The sequence below is a fragment of the Lynx canadensis genome, chromosome A3 (genome assembly GCF_007474595.2).
Source record: "Lynx canadensis isolate LIC74 chromosome A3, mLynCan4.pri.v2, whole genome shotgun sequence".
NCBI lineage: Eukaryota > Metazoa > Chordata > Mammalia > Carnivora > Felidae > Lynx > Lynx canadensis.
This window is the reverse complement of record NC_044305.1, coordinates 116831615-116845884: the sequence shown is the minus strand read 5'-3', so window position 1 is coordinate 116845884 and position 14270 is coordinate 116831615. Positions and strand designations below refer to the sequence as shown.

General features: G+C 36.9%; 1 protein-coding gene across 1 annotated transcript in view; it reads left to right on the top strand.

The window, feature by feature from the left end:
- WDR43 (WD repeat domain 43) overlaps positions 1-14044 on the top strand; it is a 47067-nt gene extending 33023 nt beyond the window's left edge. The window contains exons 12-18 of the mRNA XM_030311384.2: positions 4751-4837; positions 5456-5487; positions 6482-6545; positions 9090-9203; positions 9921-9990; positions 12249-12295; positions 12400-14044. Coding sequence (XP_030167244.1) covers positions 4751-4837; positions 5456-5487; positions 6482-6545; positions 9090-9203; positions 9921-9990; positions 12249-12295; positions 12400-12591 — 606 coding nt within the window. The 3' untranslated portion in view covers positions 12592-14044. The remainder of the gene's footprint in view (positions 1-4750; positions 4838-5455; positions 5488-6481; positions 6546-9089; positions 9204-9920; positions 9991-12248; positions 12296-12399) is intronic.
- The last annotated feature ends 226 nt before the right edge of the window (positions 14045-14270 follow it).

Below are 14270 nucleotides of genomic sequence, written 5' to 3'. Positions count from 1 at the left end.
TAATTTTTCTTAGAAAGTGATTGACATAGCACACTCAGACTGAAGAGTCATGTGATAAAGCTGTTTTGATTTTAATATTTTGTGAGTTTAGTCAAATACATATCACTTGGTGGCACTATACAGACAGTCACCAACCTACAAAGGCATTGTATTAAATTATTTTGAACCTGGAATGCATTTTCTCATAGAAATATTGTTCTGAATTGTTATTAGGTCTTAGGCTTTAGTTCACAAAAGCCTTTATAAACATAGTATAGCTGAATTATAATACTCAGCATTCTAGATCACAATTTATATTTTTTTCTGTAGGAAAATGCGTTCCTGAGTTTTTACTCTGGATTCCAGAAACTTATTTCCCCCTGGCCGTGAGAGGGGGCGGTGAGGTGGAACCTTGGCAATGGGTAGGAGGTTTGGGGGAAAAATTGAAGAGGGTTGGGGGTTATCTTGTGAAGTATTTAGAGGTAAAATACTAGAAATTTATATAAGGGAAGCATTTATTATTTGTGTGTTTGTAAGTTGGTGACTGCTTGTATGAAGTGACTTAATTAGGTCCTCTTAAATTCCAGAATGTAACAGTGATCTGTACAGAAAATTGAAGTGTAAAAATTGGATTTAAGCACTGCCTAATTAGATTAAAGCAGTTTACATTTTCGTAAGTGCATTTATTCTTAGTGACTCAGCAATATTATGGTGCCACTTAGTATTGATATGCCTTTTAATATGTAACCTGTGAATAGCATCTTTCTGATTTATATTTTGATCTAAATGGGAATATCTTATATTTGTGTTTAAGGTGACTTTTGCATAAAGGGGAAACTACATCCTAAAACTTAAAATTGCTTGTAAAATAGTTTGTAAGTGTATGTAATTTGGAAGGTGGATTTTAGTTTAATATGGCATAGAAATCTAGGTGAAAAATAAGCTGTAGAAAACAGCTGACAGTTTTTAAAATACACTGTTAACTTACCTGTCGTTATTGCCTCCTTAATTGTGCTTTGAAACCTTCCTCAGTAGTATAACTAAATCAGTTCCCAATTTTTTTTTTTTAAAGAAACATTTCAAAACATTTAAAAAATTATTACAGGGACGCCTGGGTGGCGCAGTCGGTTAAGCGTCCGACTTCAGCCAGGTCACGATCTCGTGGTCCGTGAGTTCGAGCCCCGCGTCGGGCTCTGGGCTGATGGCTCAGAGCCTGGAGCCTGTTTCAGATTCTGTGTCTCCCTCTCTCTCTGCCCCTCCCCCGTTCATGCTCTGTCTCTCTCTGTCCCAAAAATAAATAAACACTGAAAAAAAAAAATTTAAAAAATTATTACAGTGGACCACCATGGACTAATCACTCAGTTTCAGAAGTGATCAAATCTAGCCAGTCTGTCTATGATGGGTTCATTTATCTGCCCACATGTCTCCCCACATTATAGTGAAGATATTTTTTAGAGACATCATTTTATCCATAACTAAATCCCTGTTCCACTGACAATAGCAAGTCCTTTTAAAAATAACCACAATCCAGTTTGCCTGGGTGGCTCAGTTGGTTAAGCGTCTGACTTCAGCTCAGGTCATGATCTCGCGGTTTGTGAGTTCAAGTCCTGCGTCGGGCTCTGTGCTGGCAGCTTTCTCAGAGCCTGGAGCCTGCTCTGGATTCTGTCTCCCTTTCTCTCTGCCCCTCCTCTGCTCATACTGTCTCTGTCTCTCTCAAAAATAAATAAACGCTAAAAAAAAAAACAAAAAAACCCACTATTATCACACCTAATAAATAGTAATTACTTAAAACCATCAAATATCCATCAGAGATCATCAAATATCCCTGATTCTCTCATAAACTTCTTTAGTTTTTATTTTTGCTTCCTTTAAAACAGGATCCCTGTGAAGTCCACACAGTATTGGGTATGCCTCTTCTGTCTCTTGCAGTTAATTTTTTTTTTTAGAGGAGCTGAGTAATTAGCTGCATAGAGACCTCATAGTCTGTATTTTGTCTCCTGCAAAACTCCATTTTATTGGGTCATTTAATCCAATAAATGTTGTCATTAAATTTTGTTTTTAACGTTTATTTTTGAGAGAATGGGACAGAGCACGGATGGGGGAGGGGGGCAGAGAGCGGGAGGGGGGTCGGGGTGGGTGCACACAGAATCTAAAGCAGACTCCAGGCTCTGAGATGTCAGCATAGAGCCCGACCTGGGGCTCGAACTCATGGACCCCGAGATCATGACCTGAGCTGAAGTCAGATGCTTAACCGACTGAGCCACCCAGGCGCCCCAATAAATGGTATCATTTAACATGTTCCTCTGTCATATTTTCTATACACTGGTAGTTGTATCTCAAAGCTTGTAGAGATTCAGGTTAGAATCTTTTGGTACTTCAAAGTTGACAGTGTGTCCTTTTATTAGGTGTCACAGTTTTTGGGACAAATGAAATGATGTTTATGGAAGCACTTCTTAAATTATAAAGCATTGTACACATAAGACTTTCTCATTGTTGTATTACTTAAGTAGAAGTAATTGGAAACTAGAATCCTGAAAAATTGGGTGCTGGAAAAGACCTGTAAATTTTATAGTGAGGGCTTAAAATAACCCTTAAAAAAAAAAGTATAGAGATTTTCCCATACTGTATTGCCTGGGAGATGCATTCATATATTCTGTACTTCACTCTAAAATAAAAAGCGAGACAAGTTAAAAAAAACAAAACTTTTTTCTCCTAAAAATAGTCTTCCCCATTCCCCAAAGTGACCTTATGAGGACACATGAAATATAGTAGGAGGACTTAAAGAATGAAAGAAGGGAGGTAGCAATGGCAGGGATACATCATGTGAGTAAAACTGAGGTTAAGAATCCCCACCTTAGAGTGGTATCTGAGTAGCTCAGTCGGTTAAACACCAGCTTCGGCTCAGGTCATGATCTCACAGTTCGTGAGTGCAAGCCCTGTGTCAGGGCTCTGTGCTGACAGCTCAGAGCCTGGAGCCTGCTTTGAATCCTGTGTCTCCGTGCCATAGAAAACTTGACGTTAAACTTGTGGCTTTAGGAAGGTGGAAATTTGACTCAAAAGGCTATAGCTTATGAAAAGAGAAGAGAAGCCAAGTTATTGGCACCCAGAAAAGATAGAGATTTTAAGATTTTTAAAAATTTACTTAATTTTTGAAAGTGCCATTTATAGTAGTACCAAGAAGTTAAATATATAAAAGATGACTCTTCCTCTACATTGAAAATTACAAAAATTGAGAGAAATTAACAAAGATTCAAATATATAGATATCTAAACCATGTTGGTAGGTTGAAAGATTTAATATTGTTAAAATGAGGAATTTCCCCCACATTTGTGTTTTTAGTGCATTCCCAATTAAATTTCAACATCTCCAAGTAAAATTGGAGGACTTACCCTACTTGATTTCAAGATAAAGTTACAGTAATCAAGATAGTTTGGTATTGGTGAAAAATAAGTATAAATTAAGAAACCACAATAGTCCAGAAAAAGACTACACACAATTGATTTTCAGTAAACATACTAACTTGAGTTAATTGAGAAAGTAAACTGTTCCCAACAATTGGTCCTGAATCAACCAGATATCCATATGGGAAGAAACGCATCTCAACTCTTACTTCATGAAAGTCGACCCAAAATACATAAATGTAAAACCAAAACCTGCAAAACTTCTAGAAAAAAACAGGATAAAATCTACACAAACGTTTGTGGATGAAGTCTTAGATGGCTTCCCAGCAAGCCATCTACAGGAAAAAATGGTCATTTGGACTTCATGAAAGTTGAAATCTTTTGCTCTTGAAATGACACTGTTAAGAGAGTGTGGGAAGGCAAGCTGCAGGCTGGGAAAAAATGTTTGCAACTCCTTCATCAGACAAAGGATTCATATCCAGAATACACAAACATCTGGATAATGAGACTCAGGTCAAAAAACCATTGGTAAAGGTGTGAACAGATCCTTCACAAAAAAATTCAAATGGCCAATCAGTGCATGTAAATGTGTTCTGTGTCATTAGTCATCACAGATGAGCAAACTGAAGTGACAGTGACGTGATGCTGCACACCCATTATGGGCCCATAAAAGACAGTTCCTCTGTTGGGGAGGATGTGGTGCAGCTGAAATGTCCTGTCATGGTGGTGGGGATATAAAATGGTACAGCTACTTTGGAAAACAATTTGGCGACTTCTTAAAAGTTAAGGATTTATTTACCTTAAGACCCAGTCATTCTACTGCTAGGTATTTACCTGGAGAATCAAAAATATGTTCATATAAAGACTTGTACATGAATGGTCATAGCAACTTTATATTTTAATAGCCAGAAACTAGAAAGAACCTATCTTTTGATTGGCTTAAAATCTTATCAGAAAGTTGATAATTGTAAAAGTTTTGTTGCTAAGTGTGATTTTAGTGTGTTTTGCTCACTCTTAATGTGGTTATAACTCTAATTTTATGTAGTGATGGTTTGGCAGCTTCTCTAAAGTGGTATATATCTGTATTTAAATGTATAGAGGTGTTCTGTATTATATAAAAATTTGTTCATAAAGTTTAAAATTTGTAGAGAAGAAATCTGTTTATCAAATGCCCTGATTCCTGAAGATTATACTTGCCTGATAGCCATGGACATTAACATAACATTTTTTAGTCAGTCCCTCCAGCAGCCGTCATTCACTAAAATTCAGTTTGTAGTTTGTTTGGTTTTTAAAATCATCTTTACTGATAGTTTCTCCTGTAGTGTCCTTACCTTCTGAATATGCTTATCTTTATTTTTATTTTCTCACAGAAAGTACTTCAGACTAGGAATTTAAACCTAATTAAGAGGACTGTATTAAGGATGCCCCTGCATGCTGTTATTCCATTGTTGCAAGAGGTAACTGAATATTCTTTTCATTTTAAGGTCCTTACACTGTGAATTAAAGAGAATCTGTATAGAGAAATGGATTTGCAGTATATAAGCAAGCAGAGTGTTTAGAGTAGATGATAGATCTACTTAAATAAGATGGACCTAATCCATATTTTTTCTGTGTATTTTTTTATTGAGATATAATTCACATGTCATAAGATTCACCCCTTTGACGTGTACAATTCAGTGTTTTTTTTAACATATTCACAGATTGTGTAGTTCTTACCAAAAAAAAAAAAAAAAAAAATCCTGTACCAGTTAGCCACTCCTCATTCTCCCTTACCCTCAATTTCTGGCAACCACAAATTATTTTCTCGCCCTGGATTTGCCATTTCTGAACATTCATTCATATAAATCCTAGCCAGATTTTTTATCAGGTAATTACTCTTATTGTGGGAAGTATTCCTAGATTATGTTTGTTGAACATTGAAGAATTAGGAAATTTAGGAATTGTTTAGGAATAGTGATTTCCTAATAGTCTTTTTTATATTTTCTTTGTTCTTCTGGATGTTATGTATTGTGGGAATTGGTGCAGATTTGCTGCCTCTGACGTACTGTTGCTAATACTGTTTTTCTCCCCCTCAGCTTACAAAAAGATTGCAGGGACATCCTAATAGGTAAGATACTTAGGTGACTTAAATTGCTTTGATTTTATAAACATTTTAAAGGTGACTGTTAAAAACAGCAATTTCTGACAGCATGAAATTACATAGTGGGTAGCCCCAAATTCTAAGTAGGAAGACTCTTTAAGGGTCAGACATTGCTCTTCCTACTTACTTGAAGGATTCTTATTCCTAAGATTTTAGCATAGTTTTCTCCTTTCTTTTAGGAAACTCGTGTTTGGTGTTTTGTTTTATTATCAGGTCATTTAATGAATTCTTAAGATTTCATCCTAATCATATATAAAACTGCCATTTGTAGAATTCTCCCAACCTAAGATATTATAAGGAAGTATTTTATATGACTGAATTTTGTGGGTCTTGTTAATAATCTGATGATTAAGTATATAAATAGGAAGTTGGTATGTCAAAGATCCTAAGCTTTAAGTGTAGTATTTTCAGTGCTATAGTATATAATATAGTTTTTCTTTTAGTTTTCTTCTCCCTCATAGACTCCAGTAGTGTTTGGAGCTCACAAAGAAAAGCCAAATAATTCATCGATTAGGCTGAGCTTATACATTTTTTTTGGTCTGTATTTGTCTGTTAATGTGGCATGGAAATCTTTTGCTATTTGTACCTGATAGTGAGTAGATGTTCGGGGTAAAATGCAAATTCAGTTAAGCCCAGTTTACTGAGCCCATAATTACTGTCTGTTAATTATGAAGTAAAGTATGGGCTTTATTCTTGAATTGTTTTAGAGGGAAGGGAGTTTTGTCCTCTTCCAGTCCATGTAACTCCCCCCTCACAATCCCTCCAGAGATGGGTATATTTCAGATCTCTGATAGAGTCTGAAGGGATGAGAAGTCAGTGGTTTATTTCGTAGTGTTGTTTTCACAGGACACAATTTATGGATCTTCACTTGGCCTAAATTCTTCTAATATTACAACTCAGTTGTATTTAATTTTGAATTTGTGAATATTTGTTTACTTGGGTTTTTTTTTCTTTTTTTCAGTGCTGTTTTAATGGTTCAGTGGCTAAAATGTGTGTTAACGGTCCATGCATCCTACCTATCCACAGTAAGTCGTCAGCTATAGTTGGCTTTGATAAAGATTATAAACTGAGGGGTTAATAGAACCATCCTCTCTCCAACTGCTCTTCAGCCATCAGCTGCTGCTTTTAAAGATTTTATTTTTCCCCAGGTGTGTGGTGTAGTAATGTCCATTGTTGCCTTTTGTAAATTGGCCTCTTTTTTTTGCCCTGGGTTTTAAAAGTAATATATATTCTGTAGAGAACTTTGAAAAAATACAGAAAGGAGAAAAGTAACATACTGACTTACTATATTAGCCTTTAGATGTAGTTTTCTATGTATGTAACCTGTTTCACAAAATTATTTTTTACATTGTATGTATCTCTCCCCTGTCTTACCTTGTCCCAGGACAATAACAAATAGCTTGTGGTAAAAATGAAATTAAATATTTAATACATGTCATTTTGTAGGACTGCTGTAAGCTCTTGATTATCTATGCAAATGGGAAGCATGGAACATAAAATCTTAAAGCAACACCAGAAAAAAACAATTTTATGTCATAATATGAATTGTGTTCTTTGCCACATCATCAAATCAGTTATGTTTTAAGCTAGAAATAAAATTATCCAATTTACTTTTTTCTTTAATTTTATTATTTAGTGCCATGTAATAGGTTTTCTTAAGAAAATTCTTAATTTTACTCTTCCTTTAAACAATTTTTTTCAATGTTTGTTTATTTTTGTGTGTGAGAGAGCACGAATGAGTAGGGGAGGGGCAGAGAGAGTGAGAGAGAATCTGAAGCAGTCTCCAGGCTCCTAGCTGTCAGTGCAGAGCCCAGCGCAAGGCTCGAACTCATGAACTGTGACATCATGACCTGAGCCAAAGTTGGACACTTAGCTGAGCCACCCAGGCGCCCCTGTTCTTACTTTCTTAACACAGTTTCATCCAACTTTGCCTGGTCCCTTGTCCCTTGTTCTGTCTCAGGCTCCTTTCCCCCTTCATTAGTTTGAAATCGGAGAAACAATTGGATAATCAGCAGTGTGTTGTTCTTTGTGTCTGGGGAGAATTCGCCAGGATGTTAGAATGTGGGGAGGTACGCTGTTGGGTTTCCCAGGTTGCAGAATCTTGGGAGGGCAGTTGAGGGCAGTGGTGAGTGGAGTGGCTGATTGGCATCTGATGGGCAGGCACAGAGTCCCACAAGCTTCAAGACTTGGGACTGTGGCTGGTAAACCGGGCAGCACTTATTTTGTGACCTCATTTACTTGTTTAGAAGTGAAAAGAGCCCTAGGAGGCCTTGTAGTGAAATTCATTCCCGAATCAACTCCTAAGGTTGAACTGCTGGAGTAGTAGTTGTGTAATGTTCACAGTCATGGCAAAACAGACCAAAGAAGCGTGGTATAGAGAGGACTCGACTGCCAAGAGTTCTCTCACCTCAGAAAACAGTGGTTTTCCTTCTACATTTCCTTCCTTTCCTCCTTCCTTATCAGGTATCTTTACCTTCTTTAAGCCGAGGGACTGTGCTAGGCATGGGGCTTAAGTAATGGACAAGACACTCAGATACCCATATTCCTGGAACTTACCTTCTGAATAGGGACAAATAAGAGATGATGGTAATTGGAATGTGATCATGTTAAACTTTGTTTTATTCTTTTTGTGTCTGTTTGCTATTTAACATGTAAAGGAAATACTCTTATTTATCCTAAATTGTCAGTGATAGGAGGACAAGTAAAGGCTAATTAACGGGCAGAGCAGGGTCCATTTTTTTGTTCCTATGGAGGGACAATTTAATCCGTGCTTTAATTCCTTAAGCATGGTTCATAGGATTCATTAATAGGGAGTATGTTTGAAATACGATAAGGTCAGCTTCGTACTGTGTTGCTCTGTTGTGCTGGTCTCTGGTCTCTGGAAACTGGGAAGAGCTTCCTTCAACTTACTCTGAGGATTTATGGTAGAAGTAGATAATGTGATACTGTCAGAGTAAGTTTCAGAGGAAAGTCCTCTTTATCCCGGAGATATATGGTGGGGATGTATATATTTTTTAATGTTTGTTTATTTTTGAGAGAGACAGAGTGCAAGCAGGGGAGGGGCAGAGAGAGAGGGAGACACAGAATCTGAAGCGGCGTCTAGGCTCTGAGCTATCAGCACAGAGCCCGATGCGAGGCTCGAACTCCTGAACCATGAGATCATGACCTGAGCTGAAGTCTGATGCCCAATCTACTGAGCCACCCAGGCACCCCAGGGATATATCTATTTTTTATTCAGTGTCTCATTTGTATTGACCTTCTCTAAAACCTCATGATCAGCACAAAGAACAGCACCCTCCCCTGCTTTTTCTTGAACTACCTTGCAGTTTCTTCTCACCCTGTATCATTACTTAACAAAATCCATTGTTTTTTTTGCCATTAGGACATTGAAGGCCTACAAAAATCTGAGATGATGTTAGGCTGTGTCCCAAGCAGACACTGCCACTGGATGTGCAAGCAGATACTTGGGGGGCAGTGGCTGAATACTTGGGTGTGTCTGAGCATGATTTGTATGTTTGTTATTTATACTTTGTCATGATGGTATGACATCATCTTTTTTCCCTCCCTAGTTGCCTGATCTGGTACCCCAGCTGGGGACACTATACCAGTTAATGGAAAGCAGAGTAAAAACTTTTCAGAAACTCTCCCACCTTCATGGAAAGCTTATTCTTCTGATTACTCAAGTGAGTAAATCACATTGTTTTGTGCTAAACTTTGGATGTGATAGGAATACAGGGAGGAATTGAAAGCCGTGTGTTTCAGCAAGAAATTGATAAATGTTAATAACTCGGAAATGTTATGTATTCGATCGTAAGTAAACCTAATTGTGCCTGTTTTCCGGAGGGGTTCTCACTATCCTATTTCAGTTGTTAATATGCTTAGGACAGTTGTGCTATGAACAACAGGTTCCAGGCATAGAAAGAAATTCTGATCACCTTACAGGGTGATCAACTTTTACAGAGTAATTCTTTTTTTTTTTTTTTTTTTTTTATAAAATTTTTTTTTTCAACGTTTATTTATTTTGGGACAGAGAGAGACAGAGCATGAACGGGGGAGGGGCAAAGAGAGAGGGAGACACAGAATCGGAAGCAGGCTCCAGGCTCTGGGCCATCATCAGCCCAGAGCCTGACGCGGGGCTCGAACTCACGGACCGCGAGATCGTGACCTGGCTGAAGTCGGACGCTTAACCGACTGCGCCACCCAGGCGCCCCTACAGAGTAATTCTTTATCGTATTTGGCAAATTTGCTCTTTGCTCTGTATTTGACCTGTATTGTATTAAGGCCATCCACCGTAGTGGTTGAGGGCAAGTTTACTGTGAGGAAGGTGGAGTGTGGTGGGGGTTGCGATACTTGAAATAACCGTGTACTCTGTTTCATGATAAAACCGTATTGTCCTTCAGGTCACAGCTTCAGAGAAATCAAAGGGAATGACTTGTCCTGAGCAAAAGGCAAAATTGGTATATGAGGAAGGTAAGGTTTGGGGGCAGTGTAGAATTTAGAATTGGAACATTCATCTTTTAACTTTGAATTCTGTTATTTTAAAGAACATGAATGTGAATAAGATCATGCTTGGCACACCTTCTGTGGCAAAATACGATCAAATAAGAAAAGAGAAGGCACAAATACAATAGAGTAACAAAAAAGGGCATTAGGTATGGAAGAGATGAACAGAAGTAGGAGAACACTGTGAACAAACTTTAGGCCAGCACATTATGACCCTAGATGACAATAGGTAATTTCTTAGGAAACATTAATGACCAAAGTTGACTAAATAAAAAGAACTAGAAACCTTGAATAAGCTGATGGCCCTAAAATTGGTTTAATCAAAACATTTGCTCAAAGATGCCAGGCATAGAGTTTTTATAGGTGAATTTTGATCAGTCTTTTAAGGAATAAGTCATTTTTGTTACAATTTTGGCATTTTATGAGTCAAAACCAGATAAGGATATTAAGAAAACAACATTTTAGACCATCTTCAAATATCCTGAGTAGCAGATTATAGAAGTGCTTAACTAAAATACCAAGTAGAATTTATTTGAAGATTGTAAGACAATTTAGCATCAAGGATTTATTAATGTAGTTACTACATTAACTGATTAATAGAACACTATATACGAATAGATCTAGAAAAAGAATTCCATAAAATTCAGTCTTTATGTCATTACTGATAATCTAAGCAATCTACAGATTTAAAGGAATTCTCTTAATCTGTATCAAGGCAGAGTTTGGAAGCATTCCCATAAAGTCAGGAACTAGACAATAATGTACTTTTTATTGCTTCTGGATATCCTGCCTAGTACTGTATGAAAGAAGTGAATTCTAGAACATTGGACTTGGCAGTTGTTAACCATCACAACTTAGAAAATGCAGCAGAATCTACAGTTATACCATCATGAATGAGATAAGGAAGCAAGTTTACTGGATATCAAGATCAGCAAAAAGGAATCGGAATCAGTAGCATTATTATGTTCTAGTAACATATTGTGTGTCTACTAACATGTGTCCCAGTCAGGAAATTTATTAGGAAAAAGATCTCATTCATAGCAATCAAAACTATGAAGTCCCTAGAAATATATCTAAAAAATGAAACAAACCTTTATATAGAGAAAATTATAGAACATAACTGAAGGACATAAAAGCATACCTGAATTAATTAGACTTCATGTACATTTTTCCAAATTTTATTGAGATACAATTTACCCATGACATTATATTTTTTTAGGCGTGCAACATAATGATTTGATACATGTATGTATTGCGAAATGGCCACCATAATATGTTTAGTTAACATCCATCACCATACATAGTTGCATTTTTCCCCCCTAACAATGAGAACTTTTTTTATTCTCTTAGCAGCTTTCAAATAAACCGTACAGTATCGTTAACTGTGGTCACCATGCTGTACATTATATCCGCAGGACTTCTTTATCTTATAACTGGAAGCTTGTATCTTTTAATTTTCACTCATTTCTCCCTACCCTCCATTCCCCATGTCTGGCAACCACCAGTCTCTTCTCTGTAAGTTTTGTGTTGTTTAGATTGCACACATAAGTGAGATCATACAGTATTTATCTTTCTCTGTCAGACTTACTGCACTTAGTACCCTCAAGGTCTATCCATGTTGTCATAAATGGGATGATTTCCTTTTTTAAAAAGCTGAATGATATTTAATAGCTGAGTTCAGTGGCTGAATGTATACCACATTTTTTTTAAACATCCATCCATTCCATCAGTGGACTCTTAGGTTGTTTCCGTGTCTTGGCTGTTGTAAATAATGCTGCAGTGAACATGGGGGTGCAGGTATCTCTTTGAGATCCTGACTTTGTTTCCTTCGACATCTACCCAGCGCATAATTGATGGGTCATCTGGTAGTTTTATTGTTAATTTCTTGGAGAGCCTCCATACTGTTTTCAGTAATGCCAGTACCAATTTACATTTCTACCAATAGTGCATGAGGGTTTCCTTTTCTCCACATCCTTGGCTTACGTTTTTAAGGATGGATTTTGTTAAGGTTTTGGTACTTTGTCCTCCTCAGTGAGATCTTGGTGGAATAAAACAATAAATGTACTTTTATGCAAAGAAGAGTATTAACTTAATGTTACTTCTTAGGTGGATGATAGCTGAATATATTTCTAAAAGTACATTCAGGAATCTGATTCTATTTAGTTTTTAGGGCTCTGCCCTCTGCTTGTCGATTACAAACTTAAGGCTGGGTTTTCTCCTTGTAGAGTCTTCTGAAGAGGAGTCAGATGATGAAATAGAGAAGGATTCTGATGTGAGTGATTTGTTTCCTGTTACATAAATCTGCTTTTATATCCTTGTGTTCTGTAAGAATGAGGACTTAATGAATGCTTTCCTTTTTTAATATATTTCTACCAGGATAATTGGGATGAAGATGAGGAAGATAAAGAAAGTGAAAAAGATGAGGATGTTGATGAAGAGGAGGAAGAGGAAGAGGAAGATGCTGAAGAAAAAGACGAGGAAAATGGTGAGGACAGAGATGTGGCAAGTGAGAAGGAACTAAATGGAGATTCTGACTTAGATCCTGAAAATGAAAGTGAAGAAGAATGAAGATGGAAAAGAAGCCAATGGAACTATGTAATCTCTGGCTCACCTTGCCCAGTGCTGCCGAGTTCTCCTGGGAGGGTTGTCTCTGGGACGGATGCCAAGGACCGTTGCACATTTCCAAGTTCCTCATGGTGGTTCCCATGCCATCTTGCTGTCCTGAGCACCCCAGACTTAGCTGTGTAAATAAGAGTGTTTCATTCAAATGTTAATAAACTTTACACAGTAAATAGACACATTTTCTGCAATGTACTGACATGAGTGTCCAATATATGGTATATTTTTATAATATAATATCCTAGTATGGTTGGTTATACCAAGAATTGACAGGAGTGAAGATGAAGACCTTTCCCTTGTAGGGTTTCAAGAACTGGACTTTGTGAAGGAGTCAGCTCTTATCTCAGGTCGGTATCTCTCGTCAAATCCAGATATGAAGCAGCACTAGTGAAAACAATTTTTAATTTGGTACATTTTCATAAAATATGAAGGGATGACTAAAGATTCGTAGTAAAAACGGTTGCGATTTTAAAAATTAAATATCAATTTCCCTAGCTTGTCTGTGAATGGTGGTGATCTGATTTGAGTCAGGCTGAATATTTGGAGTGCTTCCCCTAAACAGCCATTTATTTTTTAATCTGTCATGTGGAATATTTTTTTAAAACACACAAAAAATTATGGTAATTAAAAAAACTAAAGAATTAGCCATATTAAGGATTTTTCTTGACTGCAAGTTGCCTGTAAAGAATCATCAGTGTATAGATTTAGAAGTATCCATTACTTGCAACTTTTTAAAAAATTCAGTTATAGCTGCTTTTGAAGAGGTTTTCACTTTTATTTAAATTACTAATGGATCAAAGAACAATTGTTTATTTTTTTCTCTTTGGTTTTAGATATTAATGATAACCTTGTTGGAATTTTTTTCCAAAGAAAATATTTTTATAATTCAGTAATTTAATGTTTTCCTTCCTTTTCATTACCCACTCTTGGCAGTGTTAGGGTATCTGTTTACCTTTAAAATAATAAATCTGACTCAAGATTTTTTTATGTATGTATAAATAAGTATTTTGGTGTGCAACAAAAGCCTTTTCAAATTATCAGTACTTTTTTTTTTTTCTTTTTTTTTTTAATTTTAAAGAATGAGCCAGTATTTGTTTAGTGCTCTCTAGGGAACATGCAGATGGGAGCTCAACTCTAAGGGAGGGCTGGGGAGATGGGTTTATTTTTACCACCTGTGAATATGTAAAACACAAAACCATGATCTCTGAGGGACTTTTTAACACCAGTGGCAGGACAAGAGATTTCTGTGCTCAACTAATGGAGCCGGAGCCATATAGGCGTCTTGGGAAACAAGTTTGAGCCAGCTACTGGTGTAATGTACAGTTATATTTGTCTATAAATGGAACTGTTTATGGCAATTTAATACCATTCTCTTTGTAAAGTGAATAAATATTCATCTTTACCCAGTCTTGTCTTGTGGTGTATGTAGAGGAACACAGCCACCTATTTGGGCTTGTGTGAAGGTTTCAAGAAAGTGATCCTACTCCGCTAGCGTTAATAGGTACACTCTCAGGGTTTGTTGGAAAACCTGGAATTTGTAACGAAGTGAAAGAACCAGGAACTTTGAATTGGGATGCAGCCCCGCTGGCTGAGTCGTGCTCCCACAGCCCGAGGCTGCAGTGGTGGTC